We start from the raw sequence: 27,869 nt of genomic DNA on the forward strand, positions 1-27,869 counted from the left end.
GCGGCCTCAAGGCCTACAGACGAGCAATTCTGACGCCAATTTTTTTTAGGCACCTTGAAACTCAGTTATAAATGTAGTTTAAATGGCTTTTTAACTTTTTTACTGAGACTAGACGCCTACCAGCACCTTAAAAAAAAAAGCAAAACCGATGCTGGTTAGAGAGTCTGGGCTTAAATGAATAAAGTGGGTTTTCAAAGCTCTTTAAAATTTAACACAAGGCATTGCAGCTGTATTGCTGGATCAGTTCTAGTTATGCTATGGACTATGGTCTTGTTGTGTGGTGGGGGCATGGGGGGAGGATATAAATTGGATGACAAGAGATGCACTCTGTTCATTTTTCTCTTTCATTATACTGTCATCAATAAAAATTGTTGAACCATAAATTTAACACAAGGTGGCACAGAGTTTCAATGTAGCGGAGCTGCAGAAAACAAAATGCACAATATCCTGTATTCAAATGGGACAATTTGCCACAGGAACGTGACTAAGGCTGTCTGAGCAATACCTAGTTGCACTGAATGGGATGTCAATGAGAAAAAGAGTCTGAAGTCGTAAAATGCCATTTCCAGCATTACCTTCTGTCTTTTTTCTTGTACGTCATGCCATTCTTTTCATTTTCAGAATCTGGGATTTTGGCCTCATTCTTTCCAGTCTGAAGATTTAATCGCATATGTAAGCCCGCAGGTACAGCCTGACCTAAAAAACAAAGGGTTAGAGTTGATCTGAATCCTGCCTTTCAAGACATCCAGCGCACAGAAAGAGTTATACTTTCCCAAAGGAGGGTGAGATCATCTAGACAGGCCAAGAGCAGCCCAACCCTTGAGAACCTCGAAGCAATTGCCGGGTTGTCAGTGCAGGTAGAAATGAAGATAAATGCTATGAGCAGAGCATCTATTCATGCTCCACGCGCACTGAAGGATGTTAAGGCTGCTGCCAGGACACATAAAGGAGGCAAATGTACCTCACCTGGAATTACAATCAAGTCAGGGCTGAATCTGGGGCCATTTCCTTTCAATAAAATCCCTGCTATACATTCCATACCACATATTATCAGGCGCTGTTATATACTATCTCACCATGCCACATGCTCTCGTGCACTCTCATTGCTGAAACTTCCACACTTTGCCAGTCATTCATACCTAGCACGTATGTTCATTCTGCCTGCCCTGCTCCTGTCTGTACCGTCAGGCTCTACTAGTTAGCGCAATGTCAGACCAAACTCATAACATCACCACCCCATGTTGTATGAGGTCTTGTCCTCTCATATCCTATTAAGCATTGCCATGCTTTTTGACTCCTATTCTGCTCCCCTATCATGTCATGACCTAAAATGTACCTTCTCAGTGAATAATAATAATAATAACTTTATTTTTCTATACCGCCACAATCTTGCAACTTCTAGGCGGTTTACATTCAAGAGAGCTGGACATTCAGCGAGTTACAATATGCAGATAGTTAGAGGAAAATACAGAGTACATCAACTTTAAGAATGCAAAAGTATAAAGTGTACAGTACACTAAGATATTTTCGAGAGGCTCTGTTAGGAAAAGGTTGCGAATTACAAACATACATCGAAAAATTGCAATATACAGTTTAGGAGTTTTCAGAGGGGCATATTAGAAGATATGTCCCAAATTGCAAAATACGGTTTGATTAGGATTTCGGGGGGGGGGGGAGGGGGGGAGGAATTGGGAACGAGAAAAGAGAGAAGTGTTCGGTGATTTGTTGTACTGCTTTTCCATGGTTACAATCCAAGTGGTTTCTTTATTATATACAAGTACTTATTTTGTCCCAAGGGAAGTGGACGGTTAAATGACTTGCTCAGTCACAAGATGCTGCAGTGCGAATCGAACCCAGGTTCTCAGGTCACTGCATTAACCATTAGGCCACTCTTCTACCTAAATAAGAGCCATGTTACAACACAATACAGCAATCAGTCCTTTTTTCCTTTTCTAACATGAAAGAGATTACAAAACACCAGGGAGAGTTTCATTCGAGAAGCTGATGCCACTACTTCTTATTTTGTGTGGGATTACAACTCTCAAGAGGGGAGGGGGGAGGGGAGGGAGTGTGGCGCAGTGGTTAAAGCGACAGCCTCAGCACCCTGAGGTTGTGGGTTCAAGCCCACGCTGCTCCTTGTGACCCTGGGCAGGTCACTTAATCCCCAGATAGATTGTGAGGGCACCTGGACAGACAGGGAAAAATGCTTGAGTACCTGAATAAATCCATGTAAACCGTTCTGAGCTCCCTTGGGAGAATGGTATAGAAAACTGAATGAATAAATAAATAATGGTTTCCAGCCTGATATAGTAGTGTTTATTCCCAATACCTCTCTTTTTTTAAATACAATTGCAAAGGTAAAGGCATGTGCACTGTTTGTAGCACTAAGCTAAGTGGCAGGAAATATCATGGGCGTTACAAGTTCATTTATTTCTCTTTGACTCATTATTCCCTCTTCGTGTCTTCTGTAGACTACTGGACACTTCAGCTCCTGAGCCAGGGTAAACTTCATAAGAAACTCGCTCCAACGATGCATAGCCGTTCGGAGCGCCGGCAAAGGCGCGTGCACCTTAGCACGCGCCTTTGCAAAGCGACATTGTGAAGAGTTGCTCTGAAGAGTCAGTCAATCGCTGATCCCAAAAAAAAAAAAAAAATTCTTTGACCTGCACTCTACCCACAAGTGATCAATACTACAGCTCCAACCCAGCAGGAACTAGAGGTAAGGTACATCTCTAACCTGCACAATAGCCTCAATCTAATACTGCTATAACAACCACAAGCTAATATAGTTATAACTCCAGCCCAGCAAGAACGAGAGTTAAAATACATTCTTTCACATTACCACCAGCTAAGAAAATCGCAATGGCAACCCGCACCTCTAGTCTCATACATGTCCTCCTTCTGTTCTCCCTTCTCCTAACTAACTAGAAAACAGCAGGATACCAAATATCTCCAATCCCAATAGTGTCAGCAACCTACAGACAAGTCCAACCATCCAGAAAACTTCTCCTTCCCAGAAATCTGATACCCTGTCCATTGGTTACCCATGAAAGCATCCCCCCCATCGGGGGTAAAAAGCCACCTCCTAAATTCAAGACGTCAACAAAAAAACCTCGGACCTCTCCAAGAAACCTCCTCCACCCAAAGATTATTTCTACTCCTCTCACAAAATACACCTCAATAGCCTGTGCATACATGAACATAAGATCTATCAGCCCTAAGGCTGACCTTATCAAGAACTGGTTAGTTAAAGATCAACTAGGTTGCCTCTTCCTAGCCGAAACCTGGCTAACCTCTGACTCTGACCCATGCATAACCGAATTCTGTCCCAGAGGATACAAACTAGAGCTAGTCTGTCGACAAAACAAACGAGGGGGAGGACTCGCCATTATAGTAAAAAAACAACTTTAACCTAATAGTCCTAGATAATTACTCCTCCCCCCACATGGACCTTCTAGCCTGCCAAATATCCGATGATACACTTACAAATACCATGACTTGCCTTCTCTGCTACATTACACCAGGAAAATGGAACGCATCAAAACACAAACTCGAAGATTTCATCTTCCAGAACTCTCTTACCTCAACTCATAACCTGCTCCTTGGAGACATTAACCCCCAGAGACCCAAATATAGAAAAAAACGTAAAAAAATGTTTTCGAACGTTCACATGTTGTTATAGGAGGCTTGTGATCCCTAATCAGTGTTTTTTTTTTTTATTTTGACATTTTAGTAACTTTTGGGGAGGATGTTGTAAAATTGCAACGCTGGGCCTGTAAGGTAGCAGAATTTCAATAGTGTCACTCTCTCTCTGAACACATGTAAGGAATAATTAAAAGTTTATTTGTACTTTACAGCTTATAAAGACCCACCTAAGTTTATGTATATACACAACAACAATAGTATAATAAAGAAAAAAGTAATTTTTATTATCAATTTAATACAAAAAATGAGTATCATATAAAAACGCAAATTTTTCCCTGTGAAGCGCCCATTGACTTCTATCAGCGGTAATCAAGAAATTTCGTGTTTTTGCACAAAAAATTTCATGTTAGCGCAAATACGGGTAAAAACGGCCACGCTATGAAATAGCACTTGTGCTATCTTCATAGCACGGTTTTGTGAATCGAGCCCTATATGTGCATGTTTTATTTGTTCATTTATTCAGTTATGGTAGTTCCAAAAACAGTTATTTTGCTCTGAAAAGCACAGGCGAACATTGCACTTCCTGCAAAGTGTGTTGGTATAGCCTTTTGCACAGTGTCGGCACCGTCCTCTATCGGCTTTGATGGGAAAATGTCCAATCATGTCCTTGCAAACTTCCTTTGGAGGGTGTGCATTTGACTTTTTGGCTGTCATGGCAGCTGAAGAACCTCCATCATCTGTAAACTGCCTCTTTTGGGAAGTCAAGGTGCCCCCTCTTGATGAAACTGGGCTTGCAGATGGTCGCCCTCGCTTTGACACTGACCCAGCCGTTCCGATCAGGATAAGAGAAGATGCCAACTGGGCCTGAAACATTCTCCTGTTTAGCATCTGTTTCTTTGGGATATCCAAAGCTTTGCAGTCCCTTTTGTACAGGAGCCAAGCATTGATCACAGCTAGGTTAATGGTGTGCCAGAAGATGTAAAGGTACCAGCGGTAGGACTTCAGTGGAAACTTGTATTTTGCTGCAAATGAGTCTAACAAATCCACTCCGCCCATGAATTTGTTATAGGCAGCCACGATATAAGGCCTCTCAACTTCAACAAATCTTTTGGCAGTTTTGTCCCAGCGTTGAATCTTCTCCACTGGTTGTGGGCCAGCAAAGGAAGACACAAGTGTAACCTGTCTGTTGTCAAACCATTTCACAGCACAAATGTTGTGATTTGACTCCACTCTGACATCAAAGCTTCCTCTTCCCTTTTTCTTCAAGCTTTTCTCATCCTCAAGATTACAGTTTGGAAGGCGCACTTGTCTGGCTGTTCCTGTGTAATGAATTCCACAATCCAGCAGCCTAACTATCAATGGGATGCTGGTGAAAAAGTTGTCTGCATAGATCTTGTAGTTGTGACTATGTGGAAGTGTGGAAGCAAGTTTCATCACAACATCCCCTGATAGTCCAAGTTCAGATCTTGCCCGTATTCCATTCACACTGCCTTGGTACACATCAAAATCACAAAGTATACCAGAGATTCCAGTCCTTGCCCACAGCTTGAACCCCCATGGGTTTGGCTTGCCACGCATGTACTGTTTGATGCTGCTGAATTTCCCCCTGAAAGGGATCATCATTTCATCAACAGAGTTATGTTCTTCAGGGACCACTTTTAGGCATTTCTCTCTGAAAGCATCAAGCCATGGTCTGAGTTTCCAGAGTTTGTCACTTTTTTGTTCCATCTCAGACACGGTTAGATTGTTCACAAAATGTAATGATGTCAACAGAGACTGGAATCTGTTTCGTGACATTACATCAGCGACAGGACTGTATCTTGTGTCTGCTTCCCAGTACATACGGACTCCAGGCATTTGGACAAGACCCATCTTCAGATACATGCCAATCATTTGCTCTATTTCCTTTGTGTTTGTGTTTATAGATGATCCTTTCTTCTGAAAACTGTACTGATTTGTGTTATCTGCCAGAGCGTTGATCATATCTTCTGTCACAAACTTCTGAAAGTACTCCAGTGGTGTGCAGAGGGAATGGACATCATTACTCCAAAGCAGGCAACAGGGTTGTATGACTTCATGGCCAGATAAACAGACCTATTTACACATTCAACCATCCAATGGTGTTGCAGAACTGAACAATAGGTTCTATTAGTAATGTACATGAAGTTTTAAAAAGAAAAAAAATGGGGGAGGGTTTATTTTGTAGCCTTAAATGTGATGTTGTAATATTACAACACTGGGTCTCAGGGGAGTGCAGACAAAACCTTGCTATCACTTTGACCCACTGTTGTAAAATTACAACATAGAAATAACCAGCTCTAAATCTCTTAAAATCAGTATATTCAATGATGTCATAAAATCTGCATGATCTACACATATTAATGATCACATAAAAAAATATTTCAAGCTTTTTACTTACTTTAGTCCTGATGTATCCCGTCCAAAACAACAAGATGATATACTCCAAAGCAGGCAACAGGGTTGTATGACTTCATGGCCAGATAAACAGACCTATTTACACATTCAACCATCCAATGGTGTTGCAGAACTGAACAATAGGTTCTATTAGTAATGTACATGAAGTTTTAAAAAGAAAAAAAATGGGGGAGGGTTTATTTTGTAGCCTTAAATGTGATGTTGTAATATTACAACACTGGGTCTCTGGGTGTTAACCTACACCTTGAAGACCATACTTCTAATCAAGTAGACGATTTACTCACCTACCTCAATGCTCTATCCTATCAAATCCTTAACCCCCAACCTACGCACGAAAAAGGCCACCAACTTGATATAGCTGCATACATGACCCAAAACTCCCACACTCCAGACATCCACATCTCCAATGGAGTCTGGCATCCCTCCCTCTGGTCAGACCACTACAAATATACCTTCAATATCAACTGGGCACAAATCAACAAAAAAACCAAACCCCACAAAATCTCCTTCAAAACCCGCCCAAAAATAGATCCCAACACATTCTGGGACAAAACAGACCCCACAATCGACTCCGTAGACCCTAAAGAATTCATTAGCCACTGGCATACCTTAAGCGAAACAACACTAAATGAGTTAGCACCAGAAAAACCAAAAATCAGAATTTTCAGGCCATCCGACAAATGGTTTGACACCGAACTTCTCCAACTAAAAAGGTACTGCAGACAACTCGAAAGAATCTGGAAAAAACAGAACCAAGTACAAACCAAAGTAGCATGGAGAAATCTAATCAAACAATACAAGCTTAAACTTAAGAAAAATGAAAAGATTACTACTCCAAACTAGTTGGAACTGCAGCCCCAGACACAAAAACACTCTTCAACCTAGTAAAGAACCTCACTGACACTAAACCATTCCTAGCCACTCAAGGACATCACCCACCTACAGCCTCCCAACTAGCAGACTACTACAAAAGCAAAATCACCACAATTAGAATCACCTTCAACAACTCACCAACTTACCTCGATGAGATAACAACAAACCCACCTATTGAAGAAGCCACAATAGCCGACAGGACCTGGACCACCTTCCCACCAGTTCAATGGACCGACCTTGACCGACTCTACAAAAAAATACAGCAAAGCATCATGCGATCTAAATAACTGTCTCTCAAACGCCACTCCTAAATTTAGAGTCAGCCTCATGCAATGGATTCATACCACACTCAAAGAGGGTCAATTCCCACAAGAACTAGGCGAGATTATAATCTCCCCACTATTGAAAGACCTCAAAGGCCCAATAGACACCCCCTCCAACTATAGACCTATCGCCTCAATCCCACTATACGTTAAATTAATTGAAGGTCTAGTTGCTCAATACCTCACCAATTACCTAGAATACCATAACCTACTTCACCCCTCTCAATCTGGATTCAGAACCAACCACAGCACAGAGACACTACTAGCAACCTTACTTGACACAGCTCGACAACACCTTAGTAAAGGAAAAAGGATGTTGTTAATTCAACTCGATCTCTCCGCTGCATTTGATCTAGTAGACCACACCATACTTCTGCAGATACTAGACACCATAGGGATCTCAGGCGGGGATTATAACTGGTTCCAAGGATTCCTTCAGATAAGAACATACAGAGTAAAGTCAAACGATCTCAAATTTGACCCCTGGTCTAACCCCTGTGGAGTACCACAAGGGTCACCACTGTCGCCCATGCTCTTCAACCTCTTCCTAGCCTCCCTTGGTACCACTCAAGATACCTTAAATGTAATATCATTCAGCTACACAGATGACATTACCATACTCTTTCCCTTCAACTCCCTAGATCTCACCTCAACCTATAACCTGAAAGCAACACTGGAAGCAGTGGAAAAATGGATGCTGGACCACAAACTGAAGTTGAACTCGGACAAAACAAATTTTCTACTACTTGAAAAGGTCAAAACCCAATCCATAACAGAATTAGAAATAAATGCCACCAAATACCCCTTACAGGCCTCTCTCAAAATACTTGGAGTGACATTAGACAGATGCTGCACAATGCAGACCCAAATCAACAAAACGACTCAAAAAGCATTCTTCACCATGCGCAACCTATGAAAAATAAGAAAATTTTTCGACAAAGAGCATTACAGAATCATAGTTCAATCACTTGTCCTAGGACTAGTGGATTACTGTAATATCCTCTATCTACCTTGCCCCACAAACTCGATAAATCAATTACAGTCCATTCAAAATACAGCTCTCAGGCTGATCTATTCTCTTGGAAAATTTGACCACATCACCAATGCCTACATTGACTCCCACTGGCTACCGTTACGAGCACGAATTCAATTCAAATTATATTATCTATTATTCAAAGCAATAAACGGAATTGTTCCCACCTACCTAATCAATCGCCTAATTAGAAACCTTTCTCCCAGACCTAGGAGATCCTAGTTCCTTTTCTCCTAACCACCACTCAAGGGCACTCAGCACAAGAAGAAGATGTATGATGGCCTCCTAGCAACGCAGGCAGCAAAACTGGACCCCTCCATCTCCAACCTGCTGACAGCAACAATTGACTTTAAATCTTTTCGAAAAGAAATCAAAACTTTGCTATTCAAAAAATATATCCAGCCTTCTCAACCCTCCCTTCTTTGCAATTCTCCCGTCGACTCCTCCGTTCTTGTAACTCCCCCTCAATGACTCTAACCTGTAACCTTCCCCCTCAACCGCAACTCCCCTAAAGGTATTCCTCAAATTTCTACCTATCCTCTTTTGTTCTAAAACCTCTCCTATGTATCCAATCGCTAATTTGTAAATTCCTGTTAATGTCCAGTTATCTTCAAATGTAATCCGCCTACAACTGCAAGGTACAGGCGGAATAGAAGTCACTAATGTAATGTAATGTAATGTAAAAATTGCCCACCTTTCAAATCCAAGCTGAAAACATGGCAAGTTACAATCAAAAACAGTATATCAAAACATATCTGTTTACCTCAGAGATCTATCTAAACTCCTTGCAGAGCAGACATGAAAGTCATTCACAAGAAATTCCACTTTTTACCAACATTGATAGGTCAGTCGCTGCACTTTTTAGAAACAGAGCTAATCTGGGTTGCCTAGACCAGTGTTCTTCAACCTTTTTACACCCGTGGACCGGCAGAAATAAAAGAATTATTTTGTGGACCGGCAAACTACTAAGACCGAAATAAAAAAAATACATTTTCGCCCGTCTCCGCAAGCTCGGTCCCCACAAACCATCTGATCCCATCTGCACAAGCCTCAGTTATGATTTTATATTGAACGTATTTTATTAAAGTATAAAAAGAAACAATATTCTGTACAATTGTCATTTTATAAATATAAATATTCAGAGCAAGGACCAACAAAACCCCTGTCTCCCCTCCCCTTCACATATATCCCCTCTACTATCAAAAAAAACTGAACAAGCCAAATTATTACAGAATGCTACACAGAAATATCATGCTAACAGAATACTGCAGTCACACATGATAGGAATAGTGTTAGGCTTTGCAGTCCCCAGTTATGTCTCTAGCAGGATATATATTTCAAATCTGATATATTGTTATGACAAAATAGAAATAAAATGATTTTTTTCTACCTTTTGTGGTCTCTGCTTTCATCTTCTTTCCACTCTTCCTTCCAGCGTCTGCCCGTTCCATCCACTGTCTGGCCTCTCCTCCTTCCATATGTATCTGACTTCTTTCTATGCCCCTCTCTCCTTTCCATCCAGCCTGTGCCTCCTCTCTCCTTTTTACATCATTCATTCCAGCTTCACTGCTTTCTTCATTTTTATCTCTCCTACACCAGATCTAGCATATTTATCCCTCTCTCATTTCTCTGCTGACCCCCTTTCCAGCATCAATCTCTCTCTACTTTCTCATTCCTGTCTCTCCCCTTTCCCTCCTCTAATCTCCCTGCCAGCTGTTTCCTTCCTTTTTTCCTTCTCCCTTCCCTCCTCCCCCCTATCCAACAGTAGCTCTCTTCCCATCCCTTTCCCTCTTCCCCTCCCAGCAGCATCTCTCTTTCTACCTTCAGGTGCAGTAGCAGCTCTCCCTTTATCCATCAGCTTCCCAGCTTCCCAGCCTCCAACAGTGGCTTCCTCTCCTTCCAGCAGCTCTCAGTACTTGCCTGCCGCAGTGATTTCCTTAGGCAGCCTTGGGTCGTTGCTGCCTCTGAAGAAGGGGAAGTTGCCAAAGTGAATCACTGCCCTGGTAAGTACAGAGCTACTAGGAGAGGAGACAGCCACTGTTGAAGGCTCCCTGCACATTTGCGCCCCCCCCCCCAAGCCGGCAAAAACAGCTTTGTACCACAGGCCCTGCCGCCCAAGACGAGCCGGAGGCCCCTATCCGCCGCATCCTGCACGTGGGCAGACTCTCAGCACAGACGCTGCTGATGGCCCCAATCCACACGCTGCCCCCTACCGCGCACGCTGACCATCTCCCTTCTACTTGCCGCTTCCCCGCGGCCCTCTTCGGTGACTCAGCAGGGGCAGCGATCAAGACAGGCTGCCGACGTCGGGACCTTCCCTCTCCGAGTCCCGCCTATTTTGTTTCAACTTCCTGTTTCCGCATAGGCGAGACTCAGAGGGAATGCCCGATGTCAGCAGCCTGTCTTGATCGCCCGAGGCTGGGAGGAACAGAAGATTTCCCCGAACACCACCAGGGCAGGAAATTTAACAGCGTCCATCTCGCCGGCCCTGTGCGGACCGGCAGGAATTTTCTGCGGACCAGCACCGGTCCGCGGACCGGCGGTTGAAGAACTGTGGCTTAGACAAAGGGTATGTGAAGGCATATGGAGTTAAGATACTTACCTGTAGCAGGTGTTCTCTGAGGACAACAAGCATATTTATTTAAAATTATTTACAACCCGCCTATCCACAAATTTAGGCGAGGAACAAAATAACATACAAAATGCACTAAAAACAAACATATATTCTCATATGCAGGTGACATCATCCACAGTATGGATCCAGTATGGACACTATCAAGTGCACTGTGACTTTAAATCTTTAGGCAGTGTCCATACGATGTGTGTGCAGGTGCCCTCCAGCTCTACATCAACTTACAGGACCAGTAACAAAGCTAAGAGGTCAACAAAGAGAGATGAGCCTGCTAGGAGAATATATGCCTGCTGTCCTCAGAGAACACCTGCTACATTTAAGTATCTTTGCTTTCTCCAAGGACAAACAGGAATAATATTTTCACATGTGGAACTCGAAAAGCTCCAGGATCATGTCTCTAGAAGAGGGTAAAACAATGAAGAGAGGGAATTGAAGTACACAACAAATAAGACAAAGCACCAAGAGCCTCACAGAATGGGACAGTAGAGTTCTCTTATTAGTTGACCCAACACAGGCTGTGTTTAGGCATAAATGCCTGCATCAGGGATCAAGGCCAAAAAAACCCCCAAAAGTACAGACCACTGGAATATAACTTGATTCTTCAACAATTCTTGTCAACTGGGTTTAGCATAAGAATCAGCAGCATCTACAACTCCATTCAGAGGGGATAAGATCCCATGCTTCCTTGCTTGTTCAACAGAACATCACGACCTGGTTGTCCATATGGACAAGGACTACCTGTTAAAAAAGACGGTCCTGAAATGTTTTAAGAATGCTTGTAGCGCCAGAAAATTGATATGGAGGGTCTGTTTGTGGGGAGACCATACTCCCTCAGTGTGGAGATCTTCCAGATGAGTTCCCCATCCTAGCATCAAAGTATCTGTGCTTATAAGATTTTGATGGGAAGGAGGCTGGAAAGGGAGACCTCCAAGTAAGATTTTGTTCTACCATCCACCACTGGTAGGAGTAACCAAGGTCCAAGGTGATATGAATCCGACTGAACCTCTATCTCATGCACAAGGCCCTGTTGAGGTGAACTTGCGCTCTTAGGAAGAGTGACCTCCAGTGCCCGCATCGTTGCAACTCCCGAGGGTTCCATACGGCTGCTGTTGTTCAAATAGGTTTCACACTAAACTGTTCAAAGTTGTTAAAAAGCATGCGGATTGTGAAAAATTGCTTGCCCTCAAACGGTAGCATGGAATATTGCTACTCTTTGAGTTTTGGCCAGGTACTAGTGACCTGGATTGACCACCATGAGAACGGACTACTGGGCTTGATGGACCATTGGTCTGACCCAGTAAGGCTATTCTTATGTTTATACATTATATTAATGAATTCTGAGGGGGAAACCTTGTCCAGGACGCCCAGAGGGCCCCTATAGTTGCTCCTGTGCCCCTTTCTGTGGTTTTGTGGCAGGTGTGCAGCTGCTCTATGCCAGGGATGCATGAGCACCTTTTCCCTGCTCCAGTTAGGCCTTTTGCCCTGGAACGAATCATTTAGAAACTTACACCTCCCAAGGGAACTAGAGGAGGCTCCCTCCCTCCTCACGTGCCGTGTGGCACGTGGAAAACAGATGATACTTGGACCACCATCCAGCACAAATCAGGCATGAATCCAAAGTATCCTGGCCTAAGAAATACATCCCACCTGATTTTAAGCTAAATTGAGGTGTTTTGAGGCAGATAGAGACTTATCTAAAAATTGGGAAATGCAAGATGGCCACTGTGGTAGCAATTTTAGCACCAAAAACGGTCCATGGAGCTACACTAAGGGTCAAATTTTAGCAATTTTATACTTTTAGAGTAGGGGACCCTGGCTATTTCCCTAGAACCTCCCCCAAACCCCAATTTTATAGACTCCTTTTTCCCCAATTTCAGTTTTAAGGCTGTCAGCGTTGTACTCACTGTGCCATGTGGTTGCTAGGAGCTGCCTGTACTGAAACTGCAGTTAGCTTACTAGGATAACTTTTGCTTCAAGCAAGCCTGGAAACTGGACTGCCTGTGTCTTTGGACAGCTTCTCAGACCCCACAAACAATCTGAAACCTCAACCCCACCGGACCTCGCACGCTGAATGTACTCCACCTCCTCAACCAGGTAAAACATTTCTTAATGGAGGTAATACTCCCACAAAAGGAGCTAAAACTTCCTATTCAGTTTCAAATATAATAATATTGGGTGGGGCATCTGCAGTCCAGAAGGTTTCTGATTTGGATCATGAAGGAGTTTCTTCTAAAGACAAATTCATTTCATTACAAAATATATGGTTAGTTGTTAAAAAGACTGAACACACTATTCCATTACTACTTCTACTTTGCAACCAACAGCTGTTTCTGCAGTTACAGATAGTCGTGCATTACATTCTCAGCTGGAGTTAATGGAGGATTGTTTTCGAATTAGAAACCTCAGGATATTGAATTTCTCAATAACTTATTGTTTGACTCCTCTTGAACTATTGAAAATGTATTTGAGGGAAGTTTTACAATATCTTCACCCAGAACTGTTAACAGTTGAGAATATATTCTGCTCCTTGTGGCCCTGGGTAGGTTGCCTGATCCCCCTTTGCCCCAGGAACATTGGATAGATTGTGAGCCTGCCGGGACAGACAGGGAAAAATGCTTGAATATCTGAATAAATTCATGTAAATTGTTCTGAACTCCCCTGGGAGAAGAGTATAGAAAATTGAATAAATAAAATAAATATATTACAAAAACTTCCAGAGTTCCCAAAGAAGATGGTACTTTAGATTAGATCATTTCTATTGATATAGATGTATTCCAGCTTTTGGAATCATCCCAGGACTTAATTACCAAATGTGTCATTTTATTGGTGAAATTTCACTCTTGAGACGGAAGAAATGCTGTTCTGAAATTGTATTTTTTTAAGAATGTTCCTTTATATGGTCAACAAATTACTGTATTTCCAGACATGGCCAGACAAACACAGCTTTATAGGAAGCAATTCCTACAGCTGAAGCTTAAAGTTTTAAGTGTAGGAGCCACTTGTTCCCTTAGATTTCCCTATGGAAATAGATATAGGTGTCTGATCACCTATGGAAATAAAAGGGTGGTTTGAAAAGTTTGGTAAAGAAGTAAGTTAAACAACGTAGTCTCCATCGAGGGCTATACACTTAAACCAACGAGTTTCCAGCTTTTTCATAAGTTATTTTTCCTACAATATGAAAAACTGGAAATTCGATAAACAGTGTCCTACTAATGTCCAAGTTAAGAGGGAAATGCCATTTCAAACGGTACTTAAATATAATTTCAAGGCGCCTACTGGCGCATAAACCAACAGCGCCAGAATCGTGCCTCCAGAGATGCCTACCAGTGCCTAACACCACTGCAGGCATGGCTAACGCTGGTAGGCGCCTTCAGAAGCACAATTCACATAAAAGGTAAGCCTTGAAATCCTTGGCCTACATTTCCGGTGCCTACCTTTGCTGGAGGCGCAATTCTTTAAATGGTGTTGTCGCGTGATTGACACGCAATTAGCAGCCTCTGACAATGGCGCCGTTTAGAGAATCCAGACCTACGTATGTAGCCCTCGATGGAGACTATGTTGTTTAACTTCCTTCTTTATCAAACTTTTCAAACTACCCTCGTAGATAAATTTTTACAGACCCTCCCCATTTAGACACATTTCTTTTGGATAAGCCTGTTCTTCAGGATAATGTTACTTAGTAAAGTTTCTGAGTATCGGAGAAATAAGAGTACTGACCCTTGTTGTTGTATTTTCCTTGATTTTTTCTGAGTCTCAAACCTGGTTTTCTAGTACGATCCCAAGATGTGGGCTAAATAATTTACTATTTTCCTTATGTGAAAGATTTTTTTCCCCTCTGGATTGTTCTCTCAGATTTTCTGATCTGAGGAAGACGGGGTTTCCTTCAAAAGCTAATCATAAATGACATTAAGTTAGTCCAAATATGTTTTTGTTTTACTTCTACATATTACATTACATTAGGGATTTCTATTCCGCCATTACCTTGCGGTTCAAGGCAGATTACAAATGGTTTGTCCGGAGATTAGAAGTATTTAGGGAGTAGATTGTACATTTCTTTGAGTTGCTAAGGATTACATCTGAGTTGTCATGATATTAGAAGTTCATATGTAGTAGTTGCAGGTGATGCTTGAAGAGCGGACTAACATGGCCACCATACCATTTCTCTCAGCTTTTGGGATCATATTCTTGTAATTAGTTTTTTTGGAGGAAAAAAAATCCTCCTTCCCCTTCTGGCCTTCATGATGCCACTTCTTTCTGCAGAACCCCTGAAGCAATTCATCACTAAAACCCAATGTGTATTCGTGCTTCCTTCACCATGTACCAGGTTTTTGCTTTAACCCTAGAAGGGGAGCAAAACCAGGTAAAAAAGACATACACGTGTACACCCCATCATCCAGCAACAGACAGATCTGATGGACCCTTCTGCTATACTCTCCAGAAAAATTATTGAGCATTTCTAGCATAACTGAGTATCTTTGAAAGGTAAAAAAGAGAGATTTAAAACAGCAGGGCAGCAGAGAAATAATCGAAGTTTGAACAAATTCATTTTCTCCTCCTTTTCTTCACAGTATGACTCAAAATTACTTTCACTTGGTAGAACAGCTTCTGTGTTCAGCCTCACCCTACCTTTCTTGTAGGGTAGGTATCTGCAAGCAGACAATAAGAATGCTTGAAGACATCCTAATTGGTTTAAAGGATTTTTAAAATAACATTCTGAAAACAACCCAAAAGTAATAATCCAGAAAACACCATCATTCTGGACTCCTGTAGGTCTCTGGTCTTGGCTATTCTAACAAATTTAAAGGCAATCTCTTTTGGCTGTGGGATATTGCAGACAAAATTCATCAAGCAGAGTCTGAAAAAACATCACCGTGCAAGCTGAAAATAAGTACAAAGTAAATTAAATCAGAGGATTGTATTTGGTTGATAAAATTCAATAAAAGTTAGTTAAGAACACAATGCAACTCAAATTTATGGCACACCATCGTTTCTTGGGCACAGAGATTTCCCACAGTTCCTAAACTGAAGGATGAGGCTTCCTGTAATTGCAAAGATAGTGCACATTTTGTAATAAATCTGTAATAGCATGAATTATGTGAATAGTGCTTTGTGCATTAACAAGTATCAATTTTGCACACATTATAGAGGAACTACCTCCCTTTCTCTTTAATAGCATAATAATTCTCAGAAAATGAAACAATTCACCAGAACCAAACTGCTATTTGTTCAAAAATATTTGAGGGCCAACCTAAAGAAGCAGTGCTGTACGGTGAGGGGTACAAAAATGGAAGGTAGAGATTATATGTAGGAGGTTCATTGACCCCAACCGCAAAGCTGCTTTCACAGTCATTTAAAAAGAATTCAGGCCTGGAACTGGCAGAACATAAGAACATAAGTACATAAGAACATAAGTAGTCGCCTCCGCCGGGGCAGACCAGAGGTCCATCCTGCCCAGCGGTCCGCTCACGCAGCGGCCCATCAGGCATATTGCCTGAGCAGCAGTCCCTGACTAATTTTATACCTACCTCTACACTTATCTCTAAACCTTCCACTGCTCTTATCTGTACCCCTCAATCCCTTTGTCCTCCAGGAACCTATCCAGGTCTTCCTTGAAACCCTGTACTGTGTTATTTCCTATCACGGCTTCCGGAAGGGTGTTCCATGTGTCCACCACCCTCTGTGTGAAAAAAAATTTCACAGAAGAGACCCTCTGGGCTAGATTTTTTTTAAAACACGCTAAAAAAAAAAAATCAACGGGCTGCTAATCACAGCTATTATAATAGCAACTGTAAAAAAGAAAGTCATTTTCCAAAAAACGCTCATGCAAATGAGGTTGGTGAAGAGTAGCAAAGACTTGCTAAACTTGCATGCGCAGAATAAATGAAGAAAAAAACACCAACACAACAGTGGGAGAGATGCCCAATGTCTCATGCTGCCAACACCCCCAACTCCTCTCAGCAGCAGGAGAGATGCTCAATCTCTCCCAGCCAACAAACAGTTCTCCACCCGTCTGCCTGCAGCAGGAGAGATGTCCAGTCTCTCCACCCAACCAACACCCTCCCAACTCCCCTTGGCTGCGGGAGAGTTGCCCACACTCTCCCACCACCATGCAAACTCCCTCCCTGTACCTCCGACAACCTCCCCTTACCTTTTTTTCATCTGAATACATCCGGGGAAGGGCCTAAGGCTCTGATTGGCCCAGACGCATAAGGCCCCACCCATAGGAGAGGCCTTAAACCACCTGGCCCAATCAGAGCCTCAGACCCCTCCCCAGTGCATCCCAGGATATTGAGCATCTCTCCTGCTGCTGGGGGGTGATGGTTGGCGACGGAAGAGACAGTATCAGTCCCACTGTCAAAGGGGGCTATAATGCAATCAAAACACATGCCACAAGATGCACTTTTTAACAGTGCTGTCACTGTAGCCGATGCCGCTCTTGAAGAATCTACCAGAGTGCTCATTTCAATATTGAAGAGCCCATTTGCATGGCAGGGTCAGAGACTGCTAGAAAGCTCGCTAAAGGCTGAGATAAGCCGTGCGTGCAAACTAAACCATCAGAAATCGTTTAGCGACTGCGTTAAAGTTTTGAGAAACTGGGCCTCTGTGTAATGCAGAGAATAGCTGGCCACCAAAGAAATGTGAAAACACTGCTGGCAATACTCAAATGAATACCCTCTTCTCTTTCCCCTATAGCACACAAAGTACACTATCTCAGGAATGGCAGAGGGGCAGCTATTGGTATTAGTTTGAATATCCTTCTTCCTTAGAAACAATGGTGCAGCCACAGGTGGGTCTGGCGCCACCCACTTTGGGCTCAGGCCACCCAAAATTTATTTTCCTTTATTCAGCCAGGTGGGGTCTCCAAGCCCCATCTGAAGACCTCCTCTCTGCTGAATGAGTTTACATTTTGAGCAGTAGCCAGTACTATTCCCAAGCTGCCATTGCCATCCACAGGCTCCCGCACATGCTCAGTTTTCACTTTGGTCTTAGGCCCATCCTAGATCAGTTGTCTGGCTACACTACTGCTTAGAAATCTTAAATACCGAACCACTCAACAAAATTAAGATGCAGACAGCAGTCCAGCAGCGAGGGGGGGGGGATTGTTACAGGAAGAGCTAGCTGGTCTTTTGCACTGAAAGTCACCTGTGTGACTACCAGCAAAGAGGTGGTATGTGAAAACTGTACAAAGAGTTCCTTGCACTCAGAATAAGAGTTCAATCTCTGAAAGCTATAATGGCAGACCTGGATGAAAGGCATCTTTGAGTCAAGAAGCAACCTTGTAACAATGACCTACCCTTAAGGGAACCCTGTATCGTTTCAAATTAAGAATGTGTCTCTAGAGATACTTGCCCAAGCAGGAAGAGCTAGGAATGTCATGTACTTAATGAGTCGATCACCAGAAGTGCAATTAGCTGAATGGATTTGAATCCCCAAGAGTGGCATTCCCTGTTCTAGGTGCATGCCCACAGAAGTAGGCAGAGTTCTGGAGTATCTACTCATGGATGAGAATGTGGGGCAGGAAAGAGGGCTTTAGTTTTGTTAATAAATAGTGTGGCTGAGAAAAGGAGCAATACCCAAACACAGTTTGTCACCAATAGCCAGCCCTGCCACAGTGAAGAAAGCCAGCAAGGAAGACCCTAAGGCAAGGTTTCAGGGGACAGAAATAGTCCTGATCAGGTGCTTATTTGCCCTTAAAGAAGCGCCCTGCTAACCAATATCCAAAGACAGGTTTTACACCCACTGCTGCTAGTACAGCATACAGAGGGGGTGGGATGAACATAGTTAGAAAGTTAATTCAGCATCTCATGGACAGCCAATGAGAATCACTGCTATGTCTAGTGCTGGCGTTACACAGCCAGTTCATTCACAATCTCAAGCATGACATGCTGCACTCTGTGACTGCAAGGAGGAAAACTGATTCCAGGGACACAGCAGGACTATGCAGGCAAACTCAGGCAGATAATGCTTATCATGGGCTAAGCCAGTCATGGAATAGCTTAGAAGAAGAAATGTTATCTGAACCTAAGAGAGCTTTGCTGAGTCAGAATTGTCTGTTGAATAGAGTGAATGTGAGAATATGTCTGAAGTTTCTCAATTAAGTGAAGATATGAGTTGGAAAACAGGGAACTGAAATCCAAGAGTATATTTTTGTGTGGATGTGTGGATGAAAGTAAACCTTTTCTGCCCGAGCACAGGTGCTGACTCTTAGCTCAGTTAGGGGTCTTAACTAGAGGTCTGCACGGGACTGGGGATTGTGGGAATCCCACGGGTCCCGCTGGACTGCCGTAGGAATCCCCCCCAGGCTCACGGGACTGCCGCAGGGATGGAACCGGGGAATCCCAAGGCCTGGAAAGAGAATTAGTAGAAGATAGACAAAAGCAGAAACTGGGACCAAGATGATAGAAAACCAAAATGTCCCACCAGCTACAACAAGGGAGATGTTCATTTTGAGGGGGGCTAAGCTCAAAGGGGGAGGCCCAGCCTCCTCTCATGGTTATGCCACCAATTGTGTTTAGTAGAAAATGAAGTACTTGCTGAATTTGTTTTGGGGTTTCCAGTTCAGTTTTGGTACATTTTTGTTATGCAACCATTGTCCTGAAAGTCTCTCTCTCAATTCTGCTTTAAATGATTTTGATGCTGTATTGTTTGATTCTTTACGCATTGCTGCATTAAAAACCATTTGTAGATCTTGGAAGGACCTCTCACAAGTTACCTATGCCAGATGGTGGAACCAGATTTGTTTGCTCTACAGATATGAGCTTTATATGGCCAAAAATCCATCTCTTATTTCTTTTAACAAGAAATGGTCAACCCTACAGTCACATGACCTAACATCTATTCTAATTCTTTCCGGTTATGTACGCATCTTTTATTTCTGTTCACTGTTATTTGTTTCTATTGTATTTTATTGTTGATTTAAATAAACTAAGACTTAAAAAAAAAAAAAAAAAATCAAAACTGTCAGAAGTAATTGCCGCTTTTATGGGGACAGGTAACTTTTATGGGGGATGGATGGGGACAGAGGAGATTCCTCGTGGGGATAGAGGGGATTCCTCGCAGGGGTCGGGCAGGGATGGAGGGGATTCCTCACAGGGTCAGGTGGAGATGGGTGGGATTTCTATCCCCGCGCAACTCTCTAGTCTTAACACCAAGGAGGGACATAAGTCAAGGAGGCTTGCCTTTCATTGAGCCAGCAATATTCTTTAGAGGCTCAGTGGTGAGCTAGATCAGTAACCCTGGTGAATGATTAAGCTCAATGTACTGTGATATAAAAGGGAAAGTTTAGCAGTTTACTCAAGAGGAGAATTCCTTTAGGCCACAGTAACAGGCCAGGACAGGGCATGCCTAAGCCTGGAGTGCTAGAGAAAACGAGCATCCCGATTGGTTGGTTAGACAGCGGTAGGATGCCTACCACTGCCTACAATTGGGACATTGTTTATAGAATTTGCCCTTTAAACTAGAACGAGAAGGAAAGTCGACAATCACTCAGGAGTGCATTCAAAACAGGAAGTTAATTCCTGAAAGAAGGAAAAGGAATGGGATTTGATATACCATCTTTCTGTGGATACAATCAAAGTGGTTTACATATTATATACAGGTACTTGTTTTGTACCTGAGGCAATGGAGAGTTAAGTGACTTGCCCAGAGTCACTGCAGGAGAAATCAAAACCAGCTCCCCTAATTCTTAGACTAATGCACTAATCATTAGGCTACTACAGAGAGGTAGCAAAAAACCCAAAAGTAGCCCAGCTGCCTGTAAGTAAAGAATACACAGAGTTGAAAAACTACAAATTATCCCTATCAACTGCTAAGCAGCATGTAAATTCAAAAATCATTTATCATCTTTTAGTGCAGTCTCTAATTCTGAGAATGGAGGATTACTTTAACATTTTGTATCTACCATGTCCTGTATCAATGATACAGGACATGGTAGATTACAGACCAAACAAAATACGGCAATAAGATTGATTTTCTTCTTGAATAAATATGATCATATATCTTCTGCTTATTTAAAAACACATTGCTTCCCGTGCAAGCATGAATTTTATTTAAATTGTATTGCTTGCTATTTAAAGTTTTGTATGGATTTGCTCCAATTTATCTGAATGATTGTTTTGTTATAAAAAGAGTAGAAAGGTAAAGGAGAGTTCAGAACCCATTTACGTAATCACCCCCCCCCCCAAAAAAAAAAAAATCAAATGGATAAAGAAATTAAAAAATCTTTTCAGGCAACAAAATTAGACACAGATATTATTAGAATCTTATTTACTGTATCAGATGATAACATTTTCCAAAAGGAGATATAAACCTTGTTATTTAGGAAATATATTAAGCTATGGTCATCCATAGCTGTTTTTATGTTTTAAATTGTGAATTCTCTGGAAATGTCCAGTTTAATTTTTCTTATTGTAATTCACCTAGAACTGCAAGGTTAAGGCGAAATAGAAGTTAATAAATATAATGGAATAATAAAAAGTCTCTATACAAATGCTACAAATTTTAAAAAATAAGATGAGAGAATTTGAATATATAGCACTGAATAAAGAGGTAAACACTGTGGGTGTAATAGGCAAAGAGGATGCACCAAATTGGTAGAATGGCGATACTATGGTTATAGAGAGTCCTCAACAAACAGAAAAGAGTTCTGCAGAAAACAAAACGCAATTTGTAATCTTTATGAACAGAAATTGTTTCTGTGAAGGTGAAGAAAACAGCAATGAAAAGTCAATGACCGTCATTCTAGTAAGGTTAAGATTCTAGATGGAATAAATAACTGCTTCATGGAGCAGCTGGTTCAGGGACAGCTATTAAACACCTAGTCCTTGGGGGAATGCAGGATTTGGTGTTAGGTATGATAGTGCCGGAGTCACTTGGCAACAGAGACCATAACATGATCAAATTTGACTTAGTAACTGAAGGAAAGGCATTTAACTTTCAGGAAGGAGACTAAGATGTAATGAAGAAACTAGTTAGAAAAAGAAGGTAAAAGAACAACAGAAAAGTTAAGACTATAGATCAGGAACTGATGTCATTTAAAAATATCATCTTGGAAGCACAGACTTAATGCATTCCTTTTCTTGTGTAAAAAAGCTATGTAAAACAGGAATTCTCCGAGGACAAGCATGTGAGTGACATCATCCATGGCACCTGGTATGGCCACAACTAAGTGCACTGTTTCCCTTTGAACTGCTTACATCTTGCTTTCTCAAACTTCTCACTTGGAAAGTCATTTCCCACATTACCCTCACCTCTGCACACCAAGTGAATGAACTTCAAGCCTTTGGGTCGGATCCTCCCTATACAAGATTCTACTACAACAGAGTAGCGCTTCAAACTCATCCAAAATTCCTACCCAAAGTTGTCTCCGAATTTCACCTCAACCGATCTATTATTTTGCCAAATCTGCATTTCCATCCTGGTGAGGCAGCACTTCACACCTTGGACTACAAGCATGCTCTGGCATTCAATTTAGAGTGCACTAAACCTCATAGAGGATCCTCCCAGCTCTTTGTGTCATTTGACCCTAATAGACTTGAACTGCCTGTTAACAAGGCACTTGGCTGGTAGACTATATCTTCTTCATGTATACCCATGCTGGGTTGATACTCCAGGGTCATGTAACAGCCCATAAAGTCTGGGCTATGGCTGCTCTGGTAGCTCATTTCCACTCTGCATTTATTGAGGACATCTGCAAAGTAGCTACTTGGTCCTCAATCCATAACTTTAGTTCTCACTACTGTTTAGAACAAAACTCCAGAAGAGAAAGTTAGTTTGGACAAGATTCACTTCCTAATCGCTAACTTTCCCTCCAACCCTATTTGGTTTTGCCAGGCTCACGTTTATATATCTATTATCCTCATCCAGAGTCATGATACTGGCAGCTTGGGAGTCTCACATGTGAGAATATCATACCTGCTTTTCCTCGCAGAAAGCAAAGATGTAGAAGATATTCTCCGATAACAGGCATATAGTCTCACAACCCGCCTACCTCCCCTAGTTGGCTTCTTACCCTTTTACTGAACTGATGGTCTTGCGAGCCTATGTCAGGCGAGAAGGCGCCGGCACGCATGTGGTATGGGCACTGCCTAAAGGTTTAAAGTAACTGTCCACTTGGAAGCGTCCGTACCAATTCAGTATATGATGTCATCCACATATGAGACTATATGCCTGTGTCCTTGAAGAACACATAGTAACATAGTAAATGACAGCAGATGAAGACCTGAATGGTCCATCCAGTCTGCCCATTAGTTACATCCATTATAAATTCATAATTTAATTTAATTAAATTGTCTGATTTTCTTTGAAATTTCCGAGCCACAGACCGTAAAGTTTGCCCAGTACAGTCCTTAGGTCCCAACTTCTGGAGTTGCCATCAAAGCTAATTCCAACCCATCTAACCATCTCGTCGCTTGCAGATACATACCATAAAGTCTGCCCAACAAAGTCCTCCCTAGCCCACCCTATACTGAATTGCCATATTTGGGACACAGACCATGCAAGTCTGCCCAGTATCACCCTTAGCTCTACAATACATTCATTTTCTAATACAGTCTTCTGTGTTTATCCCATGCTTTTTTGAATTCCATCACTGTTTTCCTTTCTATCACCTCCCTCAGGATGGCATCTACCACCCTCTCCGTGAAAAATAATTTCCTAGCACTACTCCTAAGTCTACCTCCCCGCAACCTCAATTTATGCCCTCTAGTTTTACCATTTTCCCTTTTCTGGAAAAGACTTGGTCCTATATTAATACCTTTCAAATATTTAAACGTCTATATATCTCCCCTGTACCTCCTCTCCTCCTTTTGGTAAGTATCTTGGCTATATACATCACTCAGTTATAAGAACAAAAGGGAAAAAAGGATAATAAACCTAGTATTGATCTTTTACATAGCTCAAGTCCTCTAATGTAAGGGGGATCGATCTGAAACAGATGGGTATCCAACCCTAAGAAAAATATTTCCAACACAGTTAAGAGTAACATATCTATTTACACCATTAGGCTCCCCAGGAGGGTCTAATGCCATAATTCTCCTAGTAGTCAAGGTGGCAGTGAGATGAAAAGGATTTAAAAAAAACATATTTTCTAGACTAGGAGTCCTCAAGCCAGCCCTCGGGCCAGGCAGGTTTTCAGGATACCCACAATGAATATGCACGAGAGAGATTGTATAGAATAGAGGTAGTGCATGGAAATTTATTCCAGGCATATTCAGTGTGGATATCCTGAAAACCTGACCTGAAAATCTGTGTCCCAAAGAATGGGCTGAAAACCCCTGTCCTAGACTAATTAAGAATACATTTATAGGAAAACCTCAAGAAAAAGGCGGCCCCCAGTTGAAGAACTCCTTGTCTAAGTAATAGAAATCGTTTCATGTGCTTCTGTATTTCAGGAGAAATATCAAGAAATCAAAGCTACTAAAGAGTAAATTTAGAACAAATCAGAAAAACCTATTTCTTCAGTCAACATGTAATTAAATTCTGGAATTTGTTTCCAAAGAATGTAGTAAAAATAGTTAGATTAGCAGGGTTTAAAAATGACTTGGGCAATTTTCTAATAGAAAAGTCCATAAACCATTATTACGATGGACTTGGATTGGATTTAGAAATGAAGTTCGAGGAGTAGCAACTATAAAGAAACCTCGTCTGCAAAAAAAGATACTTTATATGCATCAGTGTCCACCTTTATAACATAAGAATAGCCAGACTGGGGCAGACCAATGATCTATTTAGATGTGCTAACCACTGGAACCACATCCTTTGGTAATGAGTTCCAGAGCGTAACTATTTGTTGAGTGATAAAAATATTTCCTCTTATTTGTTTTAAAATTATTACTATGTAATTTCATTGAGTGTCCCCTAGTCTGTACTTTTTGAAAGAGTAAAAAGATGATTCACTTTTATCTGATCTGTAAACCTCTTTGATATCCTTCTCAGCTGTCTCTTTTCATAGTAACATAGTAGATGATGGCAAATAAAGACCCAAATGGTCCATCCAGTCTGCCCAACTTGATTCAATTTAAATTTTTAAATTTTTTCTTCTTAGCTATTTCTGGGAAAGAATCCAAAGCTCTACCCGGTAGTGTGCTTGGGTTCCAACTGCCAAAATCTCTGTCAAAACCTATTCCACCCCATCTCCACCCTCCCAGCCATTGAAGCCCTCCCCAGCCCATCCTCTCCAAAACGGCCATATACAGACAGACACAGACCATGCAAGTCTGCCCAGTACTGGCCTTAGTTCAATATTTAATATTATTTTCTGATTCTAGATCCTCTGTGTTCATCCCATGCTTCTTTGAACTCAGTCACCAGAGACCTAACCTCTTTAGCCTTTCCTCATAACAGAGGAGTTCCATCCCCTTTATCATTTTAGTCACTCTTCTTTGAACCTTTTCTAATTCCAATATATTTATTTTAGGATATGGAGACCAGAATTGCATACAATACTCAAAGTGAGGTTGCAACATGGAGTTGATACAGAGGTATTATAGTATTCTTCATCTTATTTTCCATTCCTTTCCAAATAATTCCTAGCATCCTGTTAGCTTTTTTGGCCACCACTGCACACTGGACAAGATTTCAGCATTTTATCTACAATGACGCCCAGATCTTTTTCTTGGGTGCCGACTCCTAAGATAGACTTTAGCATCAAATAACTATGATTTGGATTATTCTTAATGTACGTCACTTTGCATTTGTCCACATTAAATTTAATCTGTCATTTGGATGCCCAGTCTTCTAATGTCAATTTTTCACAATTCGCACGTATTTTAATAATGTTGAACAGGTTTGTGCCATCTGAAAATTTTTTCTTCAGTGCTGACTCTCTTTTGCACTTAAGGGAAAATGACAGAAAGATAAACTAAAATACAGCTTTAGTTCAATTTATTAAATTACCACATCTATTAACTGTAAACTCTTATCAAATTTCCAGTAAAGTCTATAAAATCATTTCTCAGCATCGATAGAAAATACATTAGCAGGGACATTTACTGCCTCTTTTACAAAGCCGCGCTAGTGGCTGCCACGCGGCAACAGCCCTGAAGCCCTTTAAATCTCTATGGACACTGAAGAAAAAAGGCTAAGGTGGCCTCTCCGACGAGAAGAGCACAGCACAACAGAGACGTAATGAAGATAAGATGGCAATAATTCAGCCACGGGTGTAAAATTCAAGATACACTTTATTGATTGTAGCACTGCAAAGACTCAACAGTGTTTCAGTGTCTCTGCCTTTGTCAAGAGTGTCAAAGGCTTATTACTCTATCACATGAATAGAGCATTCAACACAGGTCAATGTAAAGGGCTCTGGACACCAGTTACTGCTCTGTTTGTGTCACAATTTTGCAGTTTGATAGCTGAATGATTTGTAGTGGATCCTCTTATATTTTACTCCTTTCAGGGATGAAAAGGATATAATTAGGCAATCAGTGTTTCAATGTTCAGCAGATCTGCTAAGTAATTCAGTGAATCTTGAGAAAGTATCAGTAGCATCTCCATACAGGATCTTGAACGCTAAGCAGCATAATTTGAATTCAACTTTTTTTTCTATCAGAAGCCAGTATAATTCTATCACTGGTGATCAAATCTTGATGTATAAAATTTGAGTCTTGTCCTGTGTTCTGTTATCAGCTGAAGTTTCTTCATTAGCTTTGCTGAGATTCCTGAATATAAGGAATTGCAATAGTCTAGTATTGGTAGAATCGTTAATTGGATCAGTATCTTGTGCTGTTGCTGAAAAAAATATGGCTTAATTCTTCTTAGTTGCTGTAGTGTAAGTAAAGATTTCTAGATTACAGTGTTAACATGGTTTTCAAAGTTCAGTGTGAAGTCTAGAGCGATTCCAAAAACCTTGATATATTTTTCTATCTCGAGGCTGATCAAACTTTTCATTGCAATGGCAGAAAGGATCAATTGTATTTGAGATCCAAATCATAGAAGTTTAGTTTCTTTGGTGTTTAATTTAAGGTGGTATTTTGTTGACCATGCCTGAATTCTATCAAGAGCTTTTGATACCTTGGTAAACAGATTTGTTATGCTCAAATCTACTAGGATTAAGAATAGGATGTTGTCTGCATAAGAAAAAAAGCCATTCCTTTGAGCTTAGAGTGATTGAGTTTAGGGTGGTCATAAAAATGTTATATAGTGGGGGTGAGATAAATGATCCTTGAGACACTCCGCATGGTGGGGTACAGTAGTCAGAGTAGATACTATCTTTCAGTAACATTTTGTTTTTCATCTTGTTTGGTCCCAAGTCCACTCCTCAGAGGCAGTGGGATTGTACAGCAATAAGACAACAGACAGGTGTGGCTTGGAAAAAGGTATATTTTACAGAAATAGGCTTATTACACATGTATAGTGCTTAAGATAGAAATCTGTAAATAGTAAAAATGTTGTACATAAGAACATAAGAATTGACGCTGCTGGATCAGACCAGCGGTCCATCGTGCCCAGAAGTCTACTCACGCGGCGCCCCTAGGTCAAAGACCAGTGCCCTGAGACTAGCCCTACCTGCGTCCCTACCTATCTAACTTTGTCTTGAATCCCTGGAAGGTGTTTTCCCCTATAACAGCCTCAGGAAGAGCATTCCAGTTTTCCACCACTCTCTGAGTGAAGAAAAACTTCCTTACATTTTTACGGAATCTATCCTCTTTAACTTTAGAGAGTGTCCTCTCGTTCTTTCTACCTTGGAGAGAGTAAACAACCTGTCTTTATCTACTAAGTCTATTCTCTTCATTATCTTGAATGTTTCGATCATGTCCTCTCTCAGTCTCCTCTTTTCAAGGGAGAAGAGGCCCAGTTTCTCTAATCTCTCAATGTATGGCAACTCCTCCAACCCCTTAAGCATTTTAGTCGCTCTTCTCTGGACCCTTTCGAGCAGTATTCCAGGTGAGGGTGTACCATGGCCCGGTATAGCAGTATGATAACTTTC

The 27,869-nt window shown here is 41.5% G+C and overlaps 1 protein-coding gene across 5 annotated transcripts in view; it reads right to left on the reverse strand.

Moving 5' to 3' along the window:
* The window catches only part of SIL1 (SIL1 nucleotide exchange factor), a 179,685-nt gene that overhangs the window by 93,876 nt on the left and 57,940 nt on the right, over nucleotides 1-27,869 (reverse strand). For all 5 annotated transcript variants that reach the window (XM_033927650.1, XM_033927648.1, XM_033927647.1 and 2 more), the window contains one exon: nucleotides 576-696. In XM_033927650.1, coding sequence (XP_033783541.1) covers nucleotides 576-696 — 121 coding nt within the window. The remainder of the gene's footprint in view (nucleotides 1-575; nucleotides 697-27,869) is intronic.

This window comes from Geotrypetes seraphini, chromosome 18 (genome assembly GCF_902459505.1).
Source record: "Geotrypetes seraphini chromosome 18, aGeoSer1.1, whole genome shotgun sequence".
Classification (NCBI taxonomy): Eukaryota; Metazoa; Chordata; class Amphibia; order Gymnophiona; family Dermophiidae; genus Geotrypetes; species Geotrypetes seraphini.